Source organism: Oratosquilla oratoria, chromosome 13, assembly GCF_046742065.1.
Source record: "Oratosquilla oratoria isolate Oo_2021 chromosome 13, ASM4674206v1, whole genome shotgun sequence".
Lineage (NCBI taxonomy): Eukaryota > Metazoa > Arthropoda > Malacostraca > Stomatopoda > Squillidae > Oratosquilla > Oratosquilla oratoria.
Genome location: NC_134789.1, coordinates 68,384,962 through 68,401,978, shown reverse-complemented (window position 1 = coordinate 68,401,978; position 17,017 = coordinate 68,384,962). Strand labels below are relative to the sequence as shown.

At 36.7% G+C, this 17,017-nt stretch overlaps 1 protein-coding gene across 1 annotated transcript in view; it reads left to right on the top strand.

The window, feature by feature from the left end:
• Positions 1 to 7,295, top strand: part of CycY (cyclin Y) — a 29,260-nt gene extending 21,965 nt beyond the window's left edge. Inside the window, exons 6-8 of the mRNA XM_076197320.1 lie at positions 124 to 257; positions 1,074 to 1,226; positions 2,698 to 7,295. Of these exons, the coding sequence (XP_076053435.1) occupies positions 124 to 257; positions 1,074 to 1,226; positions 2,698 to 2,992 (582 nt within the window). The 3' untranslated portion in view covers positions 2,993 to 7,295. The remainder of the gene's footprint in view (positions 1 to 123; positions 258 to 1,073; positions 1,227 to 2,697) is intronic.
• The last annotated feature ends 9,722 nt before the right edge of the window (positions 7,296 to 17,017 follow it).

Genomic DNA, 17,017 nt, shown 5'->3' with positions numbered 1-17,017 from the left:
TGGCTACCTCCCTTGTAAGGGGGAAAAAGCCTTTGGTATATGTATGTATGTAGTTACAATAAGAAACATTTGAAAAAGATGGATTAGAAAAACGACTACAATTCTATAATTTCACTTGTACAGAAGGATGGTGTGGCTCCAGATTACGATCGGAACAACCCAGAGCATCGACACATCTACAAGTTCGTGAGGACTCTTTTCAATGCTGCGCAGCTGACAGCTGAGTGTGCCATCATCACTCTGGTTTATCTTGAAAGGTGTGTATAGTATTTAACTTAAATTTCTAACCATTAAGTCGGAGTAAGTGTTTGACAACTGCTCATTTAAAACTTTCTGTAGAGTGGTATCCTTTGTAGATTTTGTTCCCAGGAGGTGCCAAGATAAGAGGGAGGGAGGGAGGAGGGTGGAGGGGAGTGGAATATATAGGAAATGGAATGGGTGGGAATGGTTTCTATGCCTTTTTCTTTGTGGCTACCCCCCCATGTAGGGGGAAAAAGCCTTTGATATATGTATATGTATGTATGAATGAAAGATTTAGATAAACTACAGCAATGATAAAGAGGGAGGGTGGAGGGGTGTGGAGTGTATTCAGGGGTGGAATGGGTGGGATTGATTTTGTGCCTTTTTCTTTTTGGCTACCCCCCTTGTAAGGGGGAAAAAGCCTTGGTATATGTATGTATGTATGTATGTATGTATATTTGCTTTTTTTTCTTAGTCCAGGTGACTCCTAATATTTGTGGGATTCACATTTGTGAATTTGTATATTTGCATATTTTATGGGTGTCACTTTGTGTTGAATAGGCCTTGATTTTGATTATTTTGGCTGTTTAGAGGTTTGAGATTTATTCAAGTACCTCCCAGTGCTTATTTCTTTGTATATAGCATTAGTCTAGGGTGCTTGGAAATTATTCATGGAAATTTCAGTCCTGTAACTTCCAAATTTTAAGAGTTGTGTGTACATCAGTGCCGAGCAAAACATGGATATTGAGTCTCTTTTAGTACTTATAATAGTTTGTTGTTTGTGCATGCTGTATTGTAAAATCAAAATATATTTTTATGCCTTGTCTCACCAGATTGCTGACATATGCTGATATGGACATGACGCCTGGTACGTGGAAACGGATTGTGTTGGGTGCTATCATCCTTGCCAGCAAAGTGTGGGATGACCAGGCAGTATGGAATGTGGATTATTGCCAGATTCTAAAGGACATTTCTGTAGATGACATGTAAGTTTATAGATCTGTGATAATATAATAATGTTTTACTTAAACACAAGGGACCAGTAAGGACACTGAACACCTCATCTTACATTGGCCAAACCTATTTATACTGAGACAATAACACAATATTTCTTTCTTTAGTGACTTAGGAGTTAGTCCAGTGGCTATTGTTGGTTACCTGAGGACCCTGGGTCTCTTGCAAGAGAGAGTGGGGGTATGAGATTGACTGACTGACAGACCAATGACTGGTAGAAAGTATGCATAGTGTTATTTTCTAGGGACAGAGGTTACTCTAAAATTTATTTAAGAATCTTAAAGGCATTAGCTTGTTAAGCATCAAAGATAAGTGGAAAGGAGAGGAACAGTTCAGTTCTCACAAAGGAAGTGGAGGAAATGATGTGGTGATTGGTTTGATGATGGCAACATCACCACTGGTTGATGCTAGTTTTATCATCGCATGCTGCTGTAGAGTGAGGGAGGGAGAGAAGGTTTGAGGTATCCTGAGAGTGGTATGGAGAAATATGTCGGTGGAAACTATGAAAGTAATGTATGAAGCAATATTTGTGCCAACTGTTGAGTATGGGAGTGAATCCTGGGTGATCAATCAATCAATCAATCCAATTGCCCTAGTCTCTCTTGCAGAAGACCTGTGACCTTCAGGTAGCTGGCAACAGCCTGGGTGAGGAATGCATGAGCAAGAAGTGGTGTGGAGGCCATGGAAATGACATGTTTGTGGACTATGTACAGATTTTTAAAATATGACAAATTAAGGAACAAAAGGGTAAATGAAAGAATTATGGTACAGATTGGATGAGGAGAAAAAGTATAACAGGCCAACCTGAGGTGGGTCAAATAGTGAGAATGGATGGAAGTAGATGTCCTAGGACAGTGGTTCCCAAACTTTTTTTTGGCCACGACCCAAATCCAGATTTGGTGAAGATGTGGCGACCCAAGCATCAAAAAGCAATTTCGAGTTTTCTTTTATTGAAAACACAATGAAATGAAAATACAATGGTACAAATATCTTTTTTCTAACAAGGTCTTGCGACCCATTCTTGAACACTTCACGACCCATAGTTTGTGAATCACTGTCCTAGGAGGATGCACAAATGAGTAAGAGCAATGGGTTGACAATGGAAAAGGTGGGTTAATCAATCTGTTACTCCTGGTCACTCTTGTAGAAGACCCATAACCTTCAGGTAATTGGTGATGACCTGGTACATGATGTGAATGAAGTTGGGTAGATAGTATGAATAAAATAATAAGAGCACATGGTTAAGATACAGTACTTTCATTTCTTGCAGCATTTTTTATGAATCTAGTAGAGTGAACATCAGACATACCTTCTTTTCTAAGTTGAACTCTGTTTACAAAAAGGGGAGTTCATATTAAGCAGGTTTCATAATGCTGTTTCTCAAATTTACAAGATTGAAAATGTACATATGTATATGTATATATATATATTTTGTTTTTGCAGGAACGAGTTAGAACGACAGTACCTTGTCATGATTCAATTCAATATCAACGTCCCATCATCTGTGTATGCCAAATACTACTTTGGTCTTCGTACCCTGGCAGAAGCATATGATCTTACATTCCCTGCGGAGCCATTGAGCAAGGAACGTGCACAGAGACTGGAAGCTATGGCTCGTACTTGGGAGGACAAGTATGCAATGCAGGTTGGGGGGGGACCAGGACGAAATGGGGTCAAGAAGTGGAGCAGTCTGGACAATGTGTGTACATATCGTAGATCTGTGGCCATCTTATCATGATCAAGAATGAAAATGTATAATTATGAAGGTGGATGAACATTTAGCAGTGTGTTTGAGGAGTCTACAGACAAACAATTGTGATTCCAATACAGTGAGCAGGCGAAGATTTATCTGTAGGGACCTTTAGAATTCTCTATAGCCACTACAGGAAACGTCAGGACAAAGTTGATGTAGAAAGGTACTTATAAAGTGGTTAAAGAAACCAGTTTGGCAGTGCTCTGGAACAAAGCAACTCCTGAAAGCCCATTCTGTCAGTAGGAGTAAGTAATGCCATGGTCCCCATTTTGATACAAATTTGTTCAATTAGCAAGCCTTGAATACAAAGATATTTTTACATACAGTGTATTGGTGATACAGAAGCATTTTATGTGTCAGTCTTTTATCCAAGCCATTGGTTTGGCACTTTGGAAAATAAGGAACATAACTGTGCCATGTGAACAATAGAGCAAAACCAAAGTGATGCAGGTATTTGGGCACCGTGGGAAGTTTCTTCAAATGTCTATTTGTAATTTCTTCCCAAAGTACGGCAGTTGCTGGGCAGTGGAAAGTGCAGCAGCCATGTCTTGTTATTGACCAAGAATTGAAATGGCATCTAGATCTTTTTGTTATATTGTACCAAGAATTTGTTTTTTCATTGTTGACAAGTCTTTCTAATAGCAAGTTTTAGATGAATACTTTTATGAAAGCTTTCCAAGAATACTCTCTTTTTTTTTGCTAAAGTTTATATTCAGCTGCTATGGTGTCGACGAAAATATAGAGGAACGAGGACAGAGGTCTGGTGGATCTGGTCATATTTCCTCGAAGCAAAGTTTCTTGGTTTTTACATAGGTGCATAGATAAGTTGGCATCAAGTTGGTGGTGACTTGAATTTTAATTTTTTGGAACCAAAACACATGATTATTTTATGTCACAAAATGGGTCACTGTCAGCCATTGTCATCATGTGGTCACCATTGGCTGTTGTCTCGCCAAATGTCATGACCATTTTGTCACTTATCATAGCTGCCACAATACATGCATCATCAGCTGTTGTCTTCACTATAAAAAAAAACTATCAGCTGTTGTCACTACTTATCTGAAAAAAGAATCGGAAAACTAGTTCCTTTGAACAGTTGTAAGGATGCTTATGTGCAGGTGATTGTACATCTTCTTAGGTACTGTCCGTGATGTTCTTGGAATTCAGTACGAGGCTTTAGCTGTGAGTCTGACATTCTGTGACATCCTTACATGTCCTGCCATCCTGCCATCCACTTGTGACCACCCCTGAATTGTTGACAATCTTGTAATGGAAATGCTTTCTTACTTGGATAGTAGTCCTGTCCCTCTTTGATTCCCCCACTCCAAAAAATGAATAAATAAATAAATAAATAACCTGCAGGGCCAGATTGATTGGAAATTCTAGTATGCTGAAATATACAGTAAAATGTCATAATTACTCTGTAAAGTTGTATACTTTAAGACTCCTGATTATGGTGTGGCATCTTGCCTCTATTTTCCACTGTTAATGCTTGCAAATTCAGAAAGGTGATGTTTGACCTCAGACATGTGGGGATTTTTGAGGAGCTGGTAAGTGCCTGGAATGTGATATCGGGGGCAATGAGTAGGCTACTATGTCCACAGTTAGTGGTGTGTCATTTTCATTGCTAATCTTGGAATTAGGAAAAGTTATTGCCTACCTGACTCAAGGTAACCAGCTCATTTAAGCTTAACTTGCTTATGATTTTATTAAGCTTATTAGGAACTTATGAAAATGTGTGTGGATGTGTCGAGATCAAAAGCTATCTAGAAAGAATGTAAGTATTTGTGATATTTTTGCATATACTGTTTTAATATATGTTTATGTATACATACAGCTTCTGGTTGTTCTCCCCACATTGTGAGGATAGCATTAGGAAAATGGGAAGAAGAACAGTATTCTTTGCTTAGTTGAGGTAGTGGGAAAGATTTGAATCTGTCTCATACATTATTTTGTTTCCATTTCTAATTTCATCTATAGTAATTTCACTTGAACCACTTGTTTAATGGTGACACGAATTATGTACTGTAGTTCTCCATAGTGACTTAATTTTCAAGGTCAGATGCATTGTTAAACAGGTGTATCTTTAATCCTTTTCTAAAATCTTAACACTGGTTCACATAATTGAGGGTTGGAACTAAAATTACAGTGGGGTATCTATATATGAACATAATATGTTCTGGAGCCCCATTTATTTAGTGAATTGTTCATGATGTGAATTTGTTCCAAGCTCCATGCAAACCCCATGTAAAAGTATACAAGATATGAAAAATATACAAGTTAAACAGAAAATATTGTCTGCTTGCAGTTCACTGTTCAAATTTCAGCCTCTCAAGCAAATTTAATTTTCTTCAGAAGAACAGTTGTTTTTCAGTGTTTGTTTAGCATGCCTTGGCTGGCTACCTTCCTTATAAGGGAGAAGATGCCCTTGGTATATAGATAAATAGTTTAGCAGACCATTTGTATATGGGGATCCCACTGTACTTATGCTAAAGAGATGGCGAGTGAAAGGGAACATGGGATAATAAACCTCATGTTGGTTAAATGGTTAACCACTAGCATTTACTTGAATTACAGTGTGCAATACACTTTTGTCAGTGCTATTTCTCTTTCTGTAGGTAAAACTCTTCTTTTGGCTTCTGGCTTATTTCTAACCATGTGAGGGTACTAATGGGAAGGAGAAGGATATATTTTTCTTAACTATGGTGCTGGCTGGAAGGATTCAGTGTCCCTATCTTTAAAGCAGAAATGCGAGTTGAAACCCAAATTAGCCACAACTGAAAGAGGAAGAGAGGGTTAGAATGCATGGTACAATAAACACTATGGGACACCTAATACGTGTATTCCAGAATTGAAGTATGCAATATATAGAATATTTATGCTATTTCTCTCTCTCCAAGCAGATGGGAGTTCTCTACAGCACTTTGGAATAAAAAAATAAAAAGATAAAAAATAAATAAAATAAGAAAAGAAAGGGCATTCCCAGGTACCATTGCATACACATATATGGGCAACTTTCTCATAAGTGTTTTGTTTCTAAGAGTGAGCCTGAGCAGTTTTCGTCTCTCAGGTGGAAAGTAGTCGCCCATTCTTCCCATATGTCCTGTAGGGTGTATGGTGATGGATTGACTATCCTTACCATAAGGAGAGATATGCCATTGGTAAAAAATAAATACACATGTGTATGTATTTACTTAGATGAATTTTACAGAATTGAGTCAAACTCTACTTTTATTTTTATTATTACTATTTTATTTTTATTTTATTTTTTCAAATTCAGAGTAGTCTGTTTTGAATTCGAAATGCTCAGGGTTTTGATCACCCTTCCATTGGCTATGTGGTCAAACACCTTGTATACTTGAAACTGAGTATAAAGGATATAACCAATTTATCTGTGGTTTTACTCCAATTCTGAATAGTTGGATTTGCACTTCCTTGTCCAGACAGAAGGAAGAGATGTTGGGCACCCTCAACCACAAAGTTTATTAACCTTCACATTTGCTTAGACCAGTTTTACAAGTACTAGTCAAACTTGTTCAAAGGGGACAGCAATGGCTTGTTGTATCAGTGAAAGTTTCTCAAGCTTGGAGGACAACTCAAGCACAATACCTCAAGTGTGGGGCTGATACATTACCCACTACACCAACAAGCCATGATTCTGAGCAAATGCATATGCTTCTGTCTGTGCAGTATGCATCTACACAGTCATCTAGATGAAAAGTTGTCCTCGTTACATCCTAGCTTTGTTTTTCCAAAAGTTCAAAGCTGCAGCATTAGTCTGATTCCATCTGGCTGCTCAGGTTAACATCCTTGTACAGGCTTGCCCCAGTTCATGACCATGTATGATTGGTCATGTGAAGTGAAGCCATTTGTATGTTGATGGCCCACCTCCCTCCCCTTTCTTCTTCTCTCCCTCTTACAATCTCTGTCTCTCCCTTTTTCTCCCACACTCCATTCTTCCCTTTCTCTCCAAATGTTTTGCATTTGTCTTGACCAAACTTCTATTCTCACACTTTTCTTTATTAACCGTTTCTCTTCTTAAAGTTCAGTATGTATAAGACCTTTCTTAATTCTGGCAGCAAGTAATTTTGCTCTTCTGTTATGCTTGGGAAGTTACTATTCGCTTCATCTTTGGACCTTCTGCAAGTTCATTCTCTCCTTTTGTTTTCACTGATCCCTTAACTCAAGCCCTCCTTGTCTACCATATGAATTATTTCTCCTTGATGCAATTAGATAGGCTAAAGTATGTTCATTTCTTCCCTTCTAGATATTATATATTTTTTCTTTCTTTCCTTGTATATTTATCCTTGTAGTACCATTATTCCTCATGTTATCTTGCTGGACAAATTTTATGGGCTTGGACTATTGTCATGTACAGGTGTTGCATCACCCGGGTCATGCAGAACACCTCGTACAACAATGACCCACACTAACAATCCATAGACAACAGCATATATTCCCTGAGTGACTATCGGACCTGCCAGGAGGCTGTTACCAGTTACCCAAAACCCAGGGCTCCTCTGCAAGAGAAACCAAGGGCAACAGATAAATTGATTGACAGGTGCTGCATACTCTAAGCTGGGATTTACTGTTCTGAGCATGTTTGGGTCCATGCAGCAGAATACCATTTAGATGTGTTGCATTTTCTGTGTAAGCATGGTCAAGGTTTTAAAGGTAAACAGTATGCCTAGGTACAACTTTGCATTATTATTATAATTTTTTTTGTAATATTCATTTTCATAAGAATCATGTTTAAGACAAACCTCTTATCTTAAAATAAGTTTGTGAGAGACTTTTTGATAAAAATTGTCTGCAAATTTGGATTCTAAAACGTAGCATACAGCACCATCTCTTGGTGATGATGTCACGATGTATAACAACCCAAGCAATCTCAACTGACAATGTCGACCTTTAGCGAAAGTGAGAATTTTTCATTGTCCTTTGAGAGTGGTTGTGACTCCCTAAATATCTCTGACAGGCAAGGCGTGGATGAATAGTATAGTTATGGGTTATCATTTGGAACAAATATCTTCCTAAAGTTTTCCATATTGGTGCACCATTGGTGCTCACCAGTGTCCATGTTAGATCTGCAATTCTCTCTTTGTGGACACTCAAAAAAGTAAGTGGTATATACATGATGTATATGATATTTTTGCAGTGTGCTCCTAGACAATCCTGCATCACATTCACACTATGTATGTTAGAAAATTAAAGAATAGAATACATAACCCAATGAGCATTGCTAGTTTCCAATATACAGATTGACCTCTCATTAACGGACTAAAAGGGGGGTAACGGTGTCCGTTGATGTGAATAATCCGTTGATTTGGAGTGGTTTTTGGGTGGCATAGTGATTGCACAGCACTAAACAACAGCACCAAAAACACCGAAAACACAGCTAATTAACGTCCGTTAATGAGAGGTCAATCTGTACTACGATCAGGAAAATGTAATTAAGTAAATAAACATGCCACCTAGATGCCACAAACTTTATAAACAATGATTTCTACAACTTAATACAGATATTTTTTCATTGCAGCCTTACTGTGTCAGTAAAAAGGTTAATTATAGTGATTTGTTACTACTAGATAAAACCAATTATACTTTACACAAGTTAGATACATTATTTTAGATTGCATTATGAAAATGAAAGTTTCAGTCCAGGTATTGCTAAGAAACATATCACTCTGTTTCAGCAAGTAACAACTCTAGTTATTCCTATACAGTACTGCATTCCATACCTTGTTTTCTTTTATAATTTTGTTATGGTTATTCAATGTAGTTTCTGGTTTTATTTTTCTAAGCTTAGTTATATGATGAATTTAATCAAATTTTCCTTAAACAATATCTTTCATTATTTGTTTTGCATAATGTTTTATGAAGGTCATTTAGTATCATTTAAAGATAATCCAGCCCCATCATTTAGCTCTTCATGTATGTTTTGTGTGGTTATCTTAAGCTTTCTTCTGCCTTTCTCTAAGGTTTATATGTTAATATATTATTATTCTTCTTCTTTTCTTCCCAATTCTGTATTTTCCTCAGTAGTTCTTTATTTGAATAATTTTCAAATTAAAAAGCCTGCCACACTGGACACAATCACTATTCATCAAACACAATGATGATGCAGGAAGAATGTGCACAGTTTCTGATGTCACTGTGAAGCAGATGGTGTAATGGATAGGTTTTACAAGAATGCATGAAACAAACAAACTTCTTAAAGCAGATGTCGTAATTTCAAAATGTGATAAGTAAAAAAATAAAGAGTGTGTGTAATTTATTTAGCTATTATTGGCTGGTAAATACTAAAAACATATTCCAGTAAAGTGAGACACTTGATTTTCAAAAAAGGTTTTCAGCAAACTCAATATTTTTTTGTATATTCTTTCTTAACCCCTGTTTGAATAATTTGTGAAAACTGTACCCCCTTTCCCCCCCAGTAGTACTTTCAGCCATTATAATTATGTTAATCTACTGCCCCAGTTCTTTCTTGCAGTAGATCCAAGGCCTTAAATAAACTGGTCATCACAATGGTCATTTCCAATGCTTCATCTTGCAGAAAATTGATTTTGACGAGGTGGTGGAAGAGAAGGGACCACCACCATAGGATCCTATGTTGTGTGTATTATTAGCATTGTGTTGTTCTCCGTTTTTGTCATGAACTATCCCCCACCTTTCATGAACTAGAGCGTACTCAGACATACAGTGCTGCCATAATTCGCTGGAGCATCGCTCCAGCATATCTGCAAGCAGTCTGAAAAAATATGGAATCAAATTCTTCCTTTGAATTTATGGCTAAAAACAAACCTAACTGCTCCATCACATATGAAATTGGGACTGCACCCCTGGTTTAACACCATTACTGAGGAATGTTTTATAGATTTTTGCTGTAGGTGGCAGTAGGTGATTTAAATTAGCAAGTAGGTGGGGAAATGGGAGGTGCTCAGACCTAAATATAATCTCAATCAATGTAGAGGTTTGGAAGACAGAAATCCCACACCAACTAAATAAATTTGTTGATATACTGTATATATATATATATATATATATATATATATATAATATATATATATATATATATATATATATATATATATATATCTATATATATATATATATATATATATATATATATATATGCCTATACTCTCTCTTTTAGGAATGTCCCCTTTTGAGGCTATAGGTAGTAGGACTCCTAATCCCATCCCCCATACCTTTTTTTTTGTCGCCTTTTACGACTCAAGTGGAAATACTTGGTGGCAGTATTCTTTTCCCCCACCACAGGTTATATGAAGGAATGATTGTGCCAACAGCAATGTACAGGGCAGAAACATGGAACATGAGAGAGGAAGAGAGAAGGAGTTTGAATGTGTTTGAGATGAAATGTCTGAGAAGTATGATAGGGGTTACTAGGCTAGAGTGAGAAATGAGGAGGAGAACAGGGGTGGAAAGGGAGCTGGGAGATAGGGTTGATGAAAGAGTATTAGGATGGTTTGGACACATGGAAAGAAAGAGTGAAGAAAGATTAGTAAAAGAAGTGTGGAAGGAGTGAATATGAAGGGGCGTCCTAGGATGAGATGTATGGATGGGATGAAAGGGGCATTACAAAAGAGAGGAATGTCTGTAGAGGAAGGACGGTAGAGGACAGAAGATAGGGGTGAATGGAGAAGGGTTGTGTATAGATGAGGCTGTGATGCATGAGGGGGAGTGGGTGGGGGATGGGTGGTGAGGAAGTATGTATGAGAAAAAAAATTGACACAGCCCAAAGGGATTTCTCCCCGTCTTCTCCTTTCCTGTATGAGGGGATGGAGAGGGGGGGTTGCTGAATTTATGAAGCGGCCTTGCTGTGGATGTGCTGTGTCTTGCGATACTGCTTCTGACCCAGGGCAGTGGACAGGATGCAGGGATGACCCATCATCCAGGAGGTGCCAAGATAGGAGGGAGGGTGGAGGGGAGTGGAATATATGGGAAATGAAATGGGTGGGAGTGATTTCTATGCCTTTTTCTTTTTGGCTACCCCCCATGTAAGGGGAAAAAGCCTTTGGTATATGTATGTATGGTTTGCCTGGCTCGTGTCAGCTGTTGAGCTAACGTCCTTGCACTTACTCTTCTGGTAATAGTAGAAAGCGAACGTTTTTGATAGGTATTCACCAGGTAGATGCTGATTACAGACTAACCGATGAACCACTTTCATTCATCAACATTTGTATAGATCGTGATTGTTATCGTCGGGCATTTCTGTTATTGTTTCTAAAAAAATTCTACGTGTGTGAAAAACAATTCCAGTAAAATTATTCAAGTGCTAAGAAGTTCTAGAGTTAATGCATTGCTTTGTGGAGTTTAATAAATTTTATATTTCTTTGCAACGACGTGACGTCATGGGTTCATCCAGTGCAATTATAACGTTTTCGTGAATATAATTTACTCGCGTTCAAGCGCTGTCATTTTTTTTTATATATTACTAAGGCCATCACTTGTGAAATAGGAACATTTTATTCAACGTGTTTGAAACAGTGGCAAAGTTTATTTTCTTTATTTATCATAATTTTTCCGCATCCGGGAGTTTGTCCCTTTAGGCGAGCTTGCTTCTCTCGCACCCAACCAGTCATCTCCGTTCCCGCGTCGTCATCGCTCTCGCCCAATAAGTCGTCTCTGTTGCCGTGACTTTACTCTCGCTTCGCTCGAAGCCCATCAGTCGTCTCCGTTGCCGTGACGTCACCGCTCTCGACCAATCAGTCGTCAGCAGTTTTGAAAGGCTTCGGACAGACAGCTCTCTTATTATATATATAAATTATTGTTATCATTATTATTATTATTATTATTATTATTATTATTATTATTATTATCATTATTATTATTATTATTATTATTATTATTATTATTATTATTATTATCATTCAATTTATCACTATCATTATTATCATTATCATTATCATTGTCATTGTTATTATTATTATTATTATTATTATTATTATTATTGTTATTATTATCATTACTATTATCATTACTATTATTATAATTATTATTATTATTATCATTATTATTATTATTATTATAATTATTACTATTATTATTATTATTATCATTGACTTAAGCAAAGCGTTCGACAAAGTGCCACACCAGAGACTACTAAATAAAATCAAAGCCCATGGCATAGGAGGAAAAGTGTTAGAATGGATTAGAGCTTGGATTAGTAACAGAAAACAGCGGGTCACCATAAATGGAATAAAATCTAGGTGGGGCAATGTTACTAGCGGGGTCCCCCAGGGCTCGGTTTTGGGTACCTTGTTGTTCATTATGTATATAAACGACTTAGACGATGGGTTAAATAGTGATGTTAGTAAGTTTGCGGACGACACTAAAATAAGACGCCTAATTAGGTCAGGAGAAGACGCCCAGATTCTGCAGGATGATCTTAATAAACTGTTAACATGGTCGGTGAAATGGCAAATGAACTACAATATCTCTAAGTGTAGCGTGTTAAACGTAGGGCTACACAACCCCGAAAATAGATACAACTTAGATAACACGTTTTTAGAAAAATCTGAGTGCGAGAGGGACTTGGGAGTTCTGGTGAGTCCGGACCTTAAAACCAGGAAGCAGTGCATTAGCGCCAGAAATAAAGCAAACAGAGCATTAGGCTTCATTGCTAGGACGGTAACGAATAGAAGTGCAGAGGTAATTATTAAACTCTATCTAGCGATAGTTAGACCCATCCTTGACTATGCGGTACAGTTTTGGTCTCCGTCCTACAGAATGGACATAAATTCACTAGAATCAGTACAGAGAAGAATGACCAAAATGATACAAGGACTCCGAAATTTGCCTTACGAAGAGAGGCTTAGGCACCTAAACTTACACTCTGGAAAGACGCAGAGTGCGGGGTGATCTAATAGAAATGTTCAAGTGGATCAAAGGCTATAACAAGGGTGATGCAAACAAGGTCATCATAATAAAACAACAGGGCAGGACTCCCAGTAATGGGTATAAACTGGACAGATTTAGATTTAAGAAGGAAATAGGCAAGAATTGGTTTACAAATAGGGTGGTCGTCGAATGGAATAAACTTAGTAACCACGTAGTAAGCGCTGAAACTATCAGTTGTTTTAAAAAACGATTAGACAACTTTATGGATGGGGATGACAGGTGGTGATGGATATGGAGCTGCCTAGTGTAGGCCTTATGGTCTTTTGCAGTCTCCTTTATTTCTTATGTTCTTATGTTCTTATTATTATTATTTTATTATTACTATTACTAATATTATTATTGTTATTACTATTATTATTACTATTATTGTTATTATTATTATTATTATTATCATCATCATTATTATTATTATTATTATTACTATTATCATCATTACTAGCCAAATTACCCGCGCGTTGCTGCGGGCAAATGATGATCAGTTTAATTTTGATAGAATTTGTGGCGAAAAATTACACGTATCAATATGACTCAATGGAAAATGGAACACAAATAAGATGCTAAGAAAGTAAGAAAAAAATCAACTTGAGGACGGAGACGCCTTTTGGAAATAAAATATACTTGGCCGTAAGAGAAGAATTGAACCAACCTTAATTTAGTTATCTTTGAACTCGAGTGTATTACCGCCTGCGAAAAAGTAAAATAAAAATAACCAATATTTAAACATTTGGTAAAACTATACATTTTACTTTTACATGCTATCATAGTTTGTGGCAACATTAATTTCACAAATATAAATAATATTTATGAACACATACAATAGTTTGTTTAATCATAGTAATTTTATCACACAAATGCTACACGCGTTAAGGGGACACTATAGTGGTGGCGTGTTACCACACCATACCCCTTTAACCCTCAACCCTAGCAAAAAAAAAAAAAAAAAAAAAAAAAAAAAAAAAAAAAAAATATATATAATATATATATATACATATATATATATATATATATACATATATATACATGTATATATATATATATATATATATATATATATATATATATATATATATATTTGGAAATGAAATATAGTTATCCAAGTACCTGCAGTGGTAGGGTATTGGAATATATATGGTTATGGGGATTTATCACAAAAACTCTAGGAAGAGTTCATGAACAATCAGACAGTGGCTATTACTTTACTATAGTAGATTATTATCATCATCATTATTATTGTTATTATTATTATTATTACTATTATTATTATTACTATTATTATTTATTATCATTATTATCATCATCATCATCATCATTATTACTATTATTATTATTACTATTATTATTATTATTATTATTATTATTTTTACTATTATCATTATTATTATTGTTATTATTATTACTATCATTATTATTGCTATCATTATTATTATTATTATTATTATTATTATTATTATTATTATTATTATTATTATTATTATTATTATTATTACTATCATTATTATTATCATTATTATTATTATCATTATTATTATTATTATTATTATTATTATTATTATTATTATTATTATTATTATCATTATTATTATTATTATTATTATTATTATTATTATTATTATTATTATTATTATTATTATTATTATTATTATTATTATTATTATTATTAATATTATAATTATCATTATCTTCAAAAAAAATATATCATTCGATGGTTTCCACACTAATCGCCAACTCTTGCAAAGCGGGAGAATTAGTGAGGTCTTTCTCATTTATAAATGCCGACAACCCATTTTGTACGCCATTCCTTTGAGAAAACGTACCTGCGAAACTAGTCAGGAATAAACTCAGGCTAAGACTCCTGTGTTTCCTACTCCCACTTACGTCAACTTGTCAGAATGTCCTAACACACACACACACACACACACACACACACACACACACACACACACACACACACACACACACACACACACACACACACACACACACACACACACACACACACACACACACACGGTGGCGCGGTTGATAGAGTACTGGACTACCAGTACGGAGGTGCGGCAGTACCTGGTTCGAATCCTGCCCAGGGCCGAAATTATTTCGGTATCGCTGCGCTTCGGGTCGTTACTCCGACTCTCGTGGGCGGGGAGTTGGGTGTGTGTGTGTGTGTATGTAAGGTCATAGTATTACCCATAGATAGGTCATACGAGCTCTGAGCTCTTTTCCAGGAGGGAAATAGCTGTCGATCATGAGTCCAACACGTGATCCAAAAGACCAATGTGAATACACACACACACACACACACACACACACACACACACACACACACACACACACACACACACACACACACACACACACACACACACACACACGCAAGAGAAACACAAAAGGACATAAAAAAAACTCAAAAAAGGATAATTATACAAGGGACCTGAAAGAAAAAGTTTTCCACACAGAGTGGTGGACACGTGGAACAAACTAGACACTGCGAGGTACAAAGACGGGACACCACGAGCATAGTTCCCCTTCCCGTAAGATACAACTAGGTAAACACACACACACACACACACACACACACACACACACACACACACACACACACACACACACACACACACACACACACACACACACACACATATATATATAAATGTATATATATATATATATATATGTGTGTGTGTGTATATATATATATATATATATATATATATACATTATATATATACATATATATATATATATCTATCTATATATATATATATATATACATATATACATACATACATATATACATACATATTCATTCTTTTTTTTCTTATAAAAGTGAAAGATGGTAGTTGATATATAGAACTAAGAAAATATAAAATCGAGTTAGGAAACATGAGAACTCAGCGGAAGCTGTCACTACTGGGCTGCATGAGCAAACGTGCGTGTCCATGCATGCGCTCGTTTCAAAATTCAAGGGACACAGGTGGATCGATACTTTATGAATTTATCGATTCATTGATTTGTTTCTTTGTCTGGAGAGGATGCAGTTGTCCCAGGGGAAAATCAAGGGGTAGCTGGAACAATGGATTTATTCATCCATCAATTTATTTCTCCGTCTAGGAAGCATGCAGTTGTCTAAAAGAAAACAGCCTTTGAACACCACATAAGACAATGCACTGTTTACTTTAGTTGTCTGTGCATAGGCATGGAAACGGGTCTGTAAATGTAACGGCTTTGATTCCCGGCTGACCACGAAATAATACTAGTCTTCTTCTTATTCTTCCATTTTTTCTTTCCTCTGGTTGAGGTTTCTTCATTCAAATGCAAATTTGTGGCAGGAGTCTTCAGAAAGTTTGTGATTTCATTCTCGGGCGGCCGCAGGTTCCATTTCTTTCACGCGTTTAGCCAAAACTCACCTTCCTACCCTCACCCACTCTCTGCCTATGTCATCAGATTCCTCGTTTTCGTATTACAATTTTCAAGCTTCTATTCTGGCTTTCTGATGCTGAATACATGCCTGCCTACCTGCTTCCTTTTAATTTTATGTTATTTGCGGTCTACTCTGAGGAGTTCGGGGTGACGGTTGTGGAGCCCACGGCCCCACGCGCAGTCGCGCACTCCCCTCGCACTGACGTCAGCGTCTGCAACGGTCGACTCACCACCACTTCTACTTGCACAGCCACGGTCACCGGGCCGGTTCCAACCTGGTTGGCATTTTCATCCACACAAGGGCCAGATATTGCGCCACAGGGAAGATAATCCTAAAGATTCAGTATCTACACAATGAAACTCTTTATTTCTTTTTATTTTTTGTTTTCATTCTCAGGATCTCCGTCGCGTTTCTCTCTCTATAAGTCAAGGGTTACTATATGTCTCAGCTATGGACAGAGAACAGCCTTGATTTTGTGTACTGCTAGCTTAGTGAGGGATACCTGATTCCATGAGTAATACCATCCATATCTGCGTTCACTCATAACTGTTCTGACCTCCCCTCCCCCCCTTTTTTTTGTTCTTCAGAAGTTTAGTTCAATATAACAATGGTTGATGTTTACAAATTGGTTTCCACCTTTGTTTTGCCAGTCATAATATGGTATATGT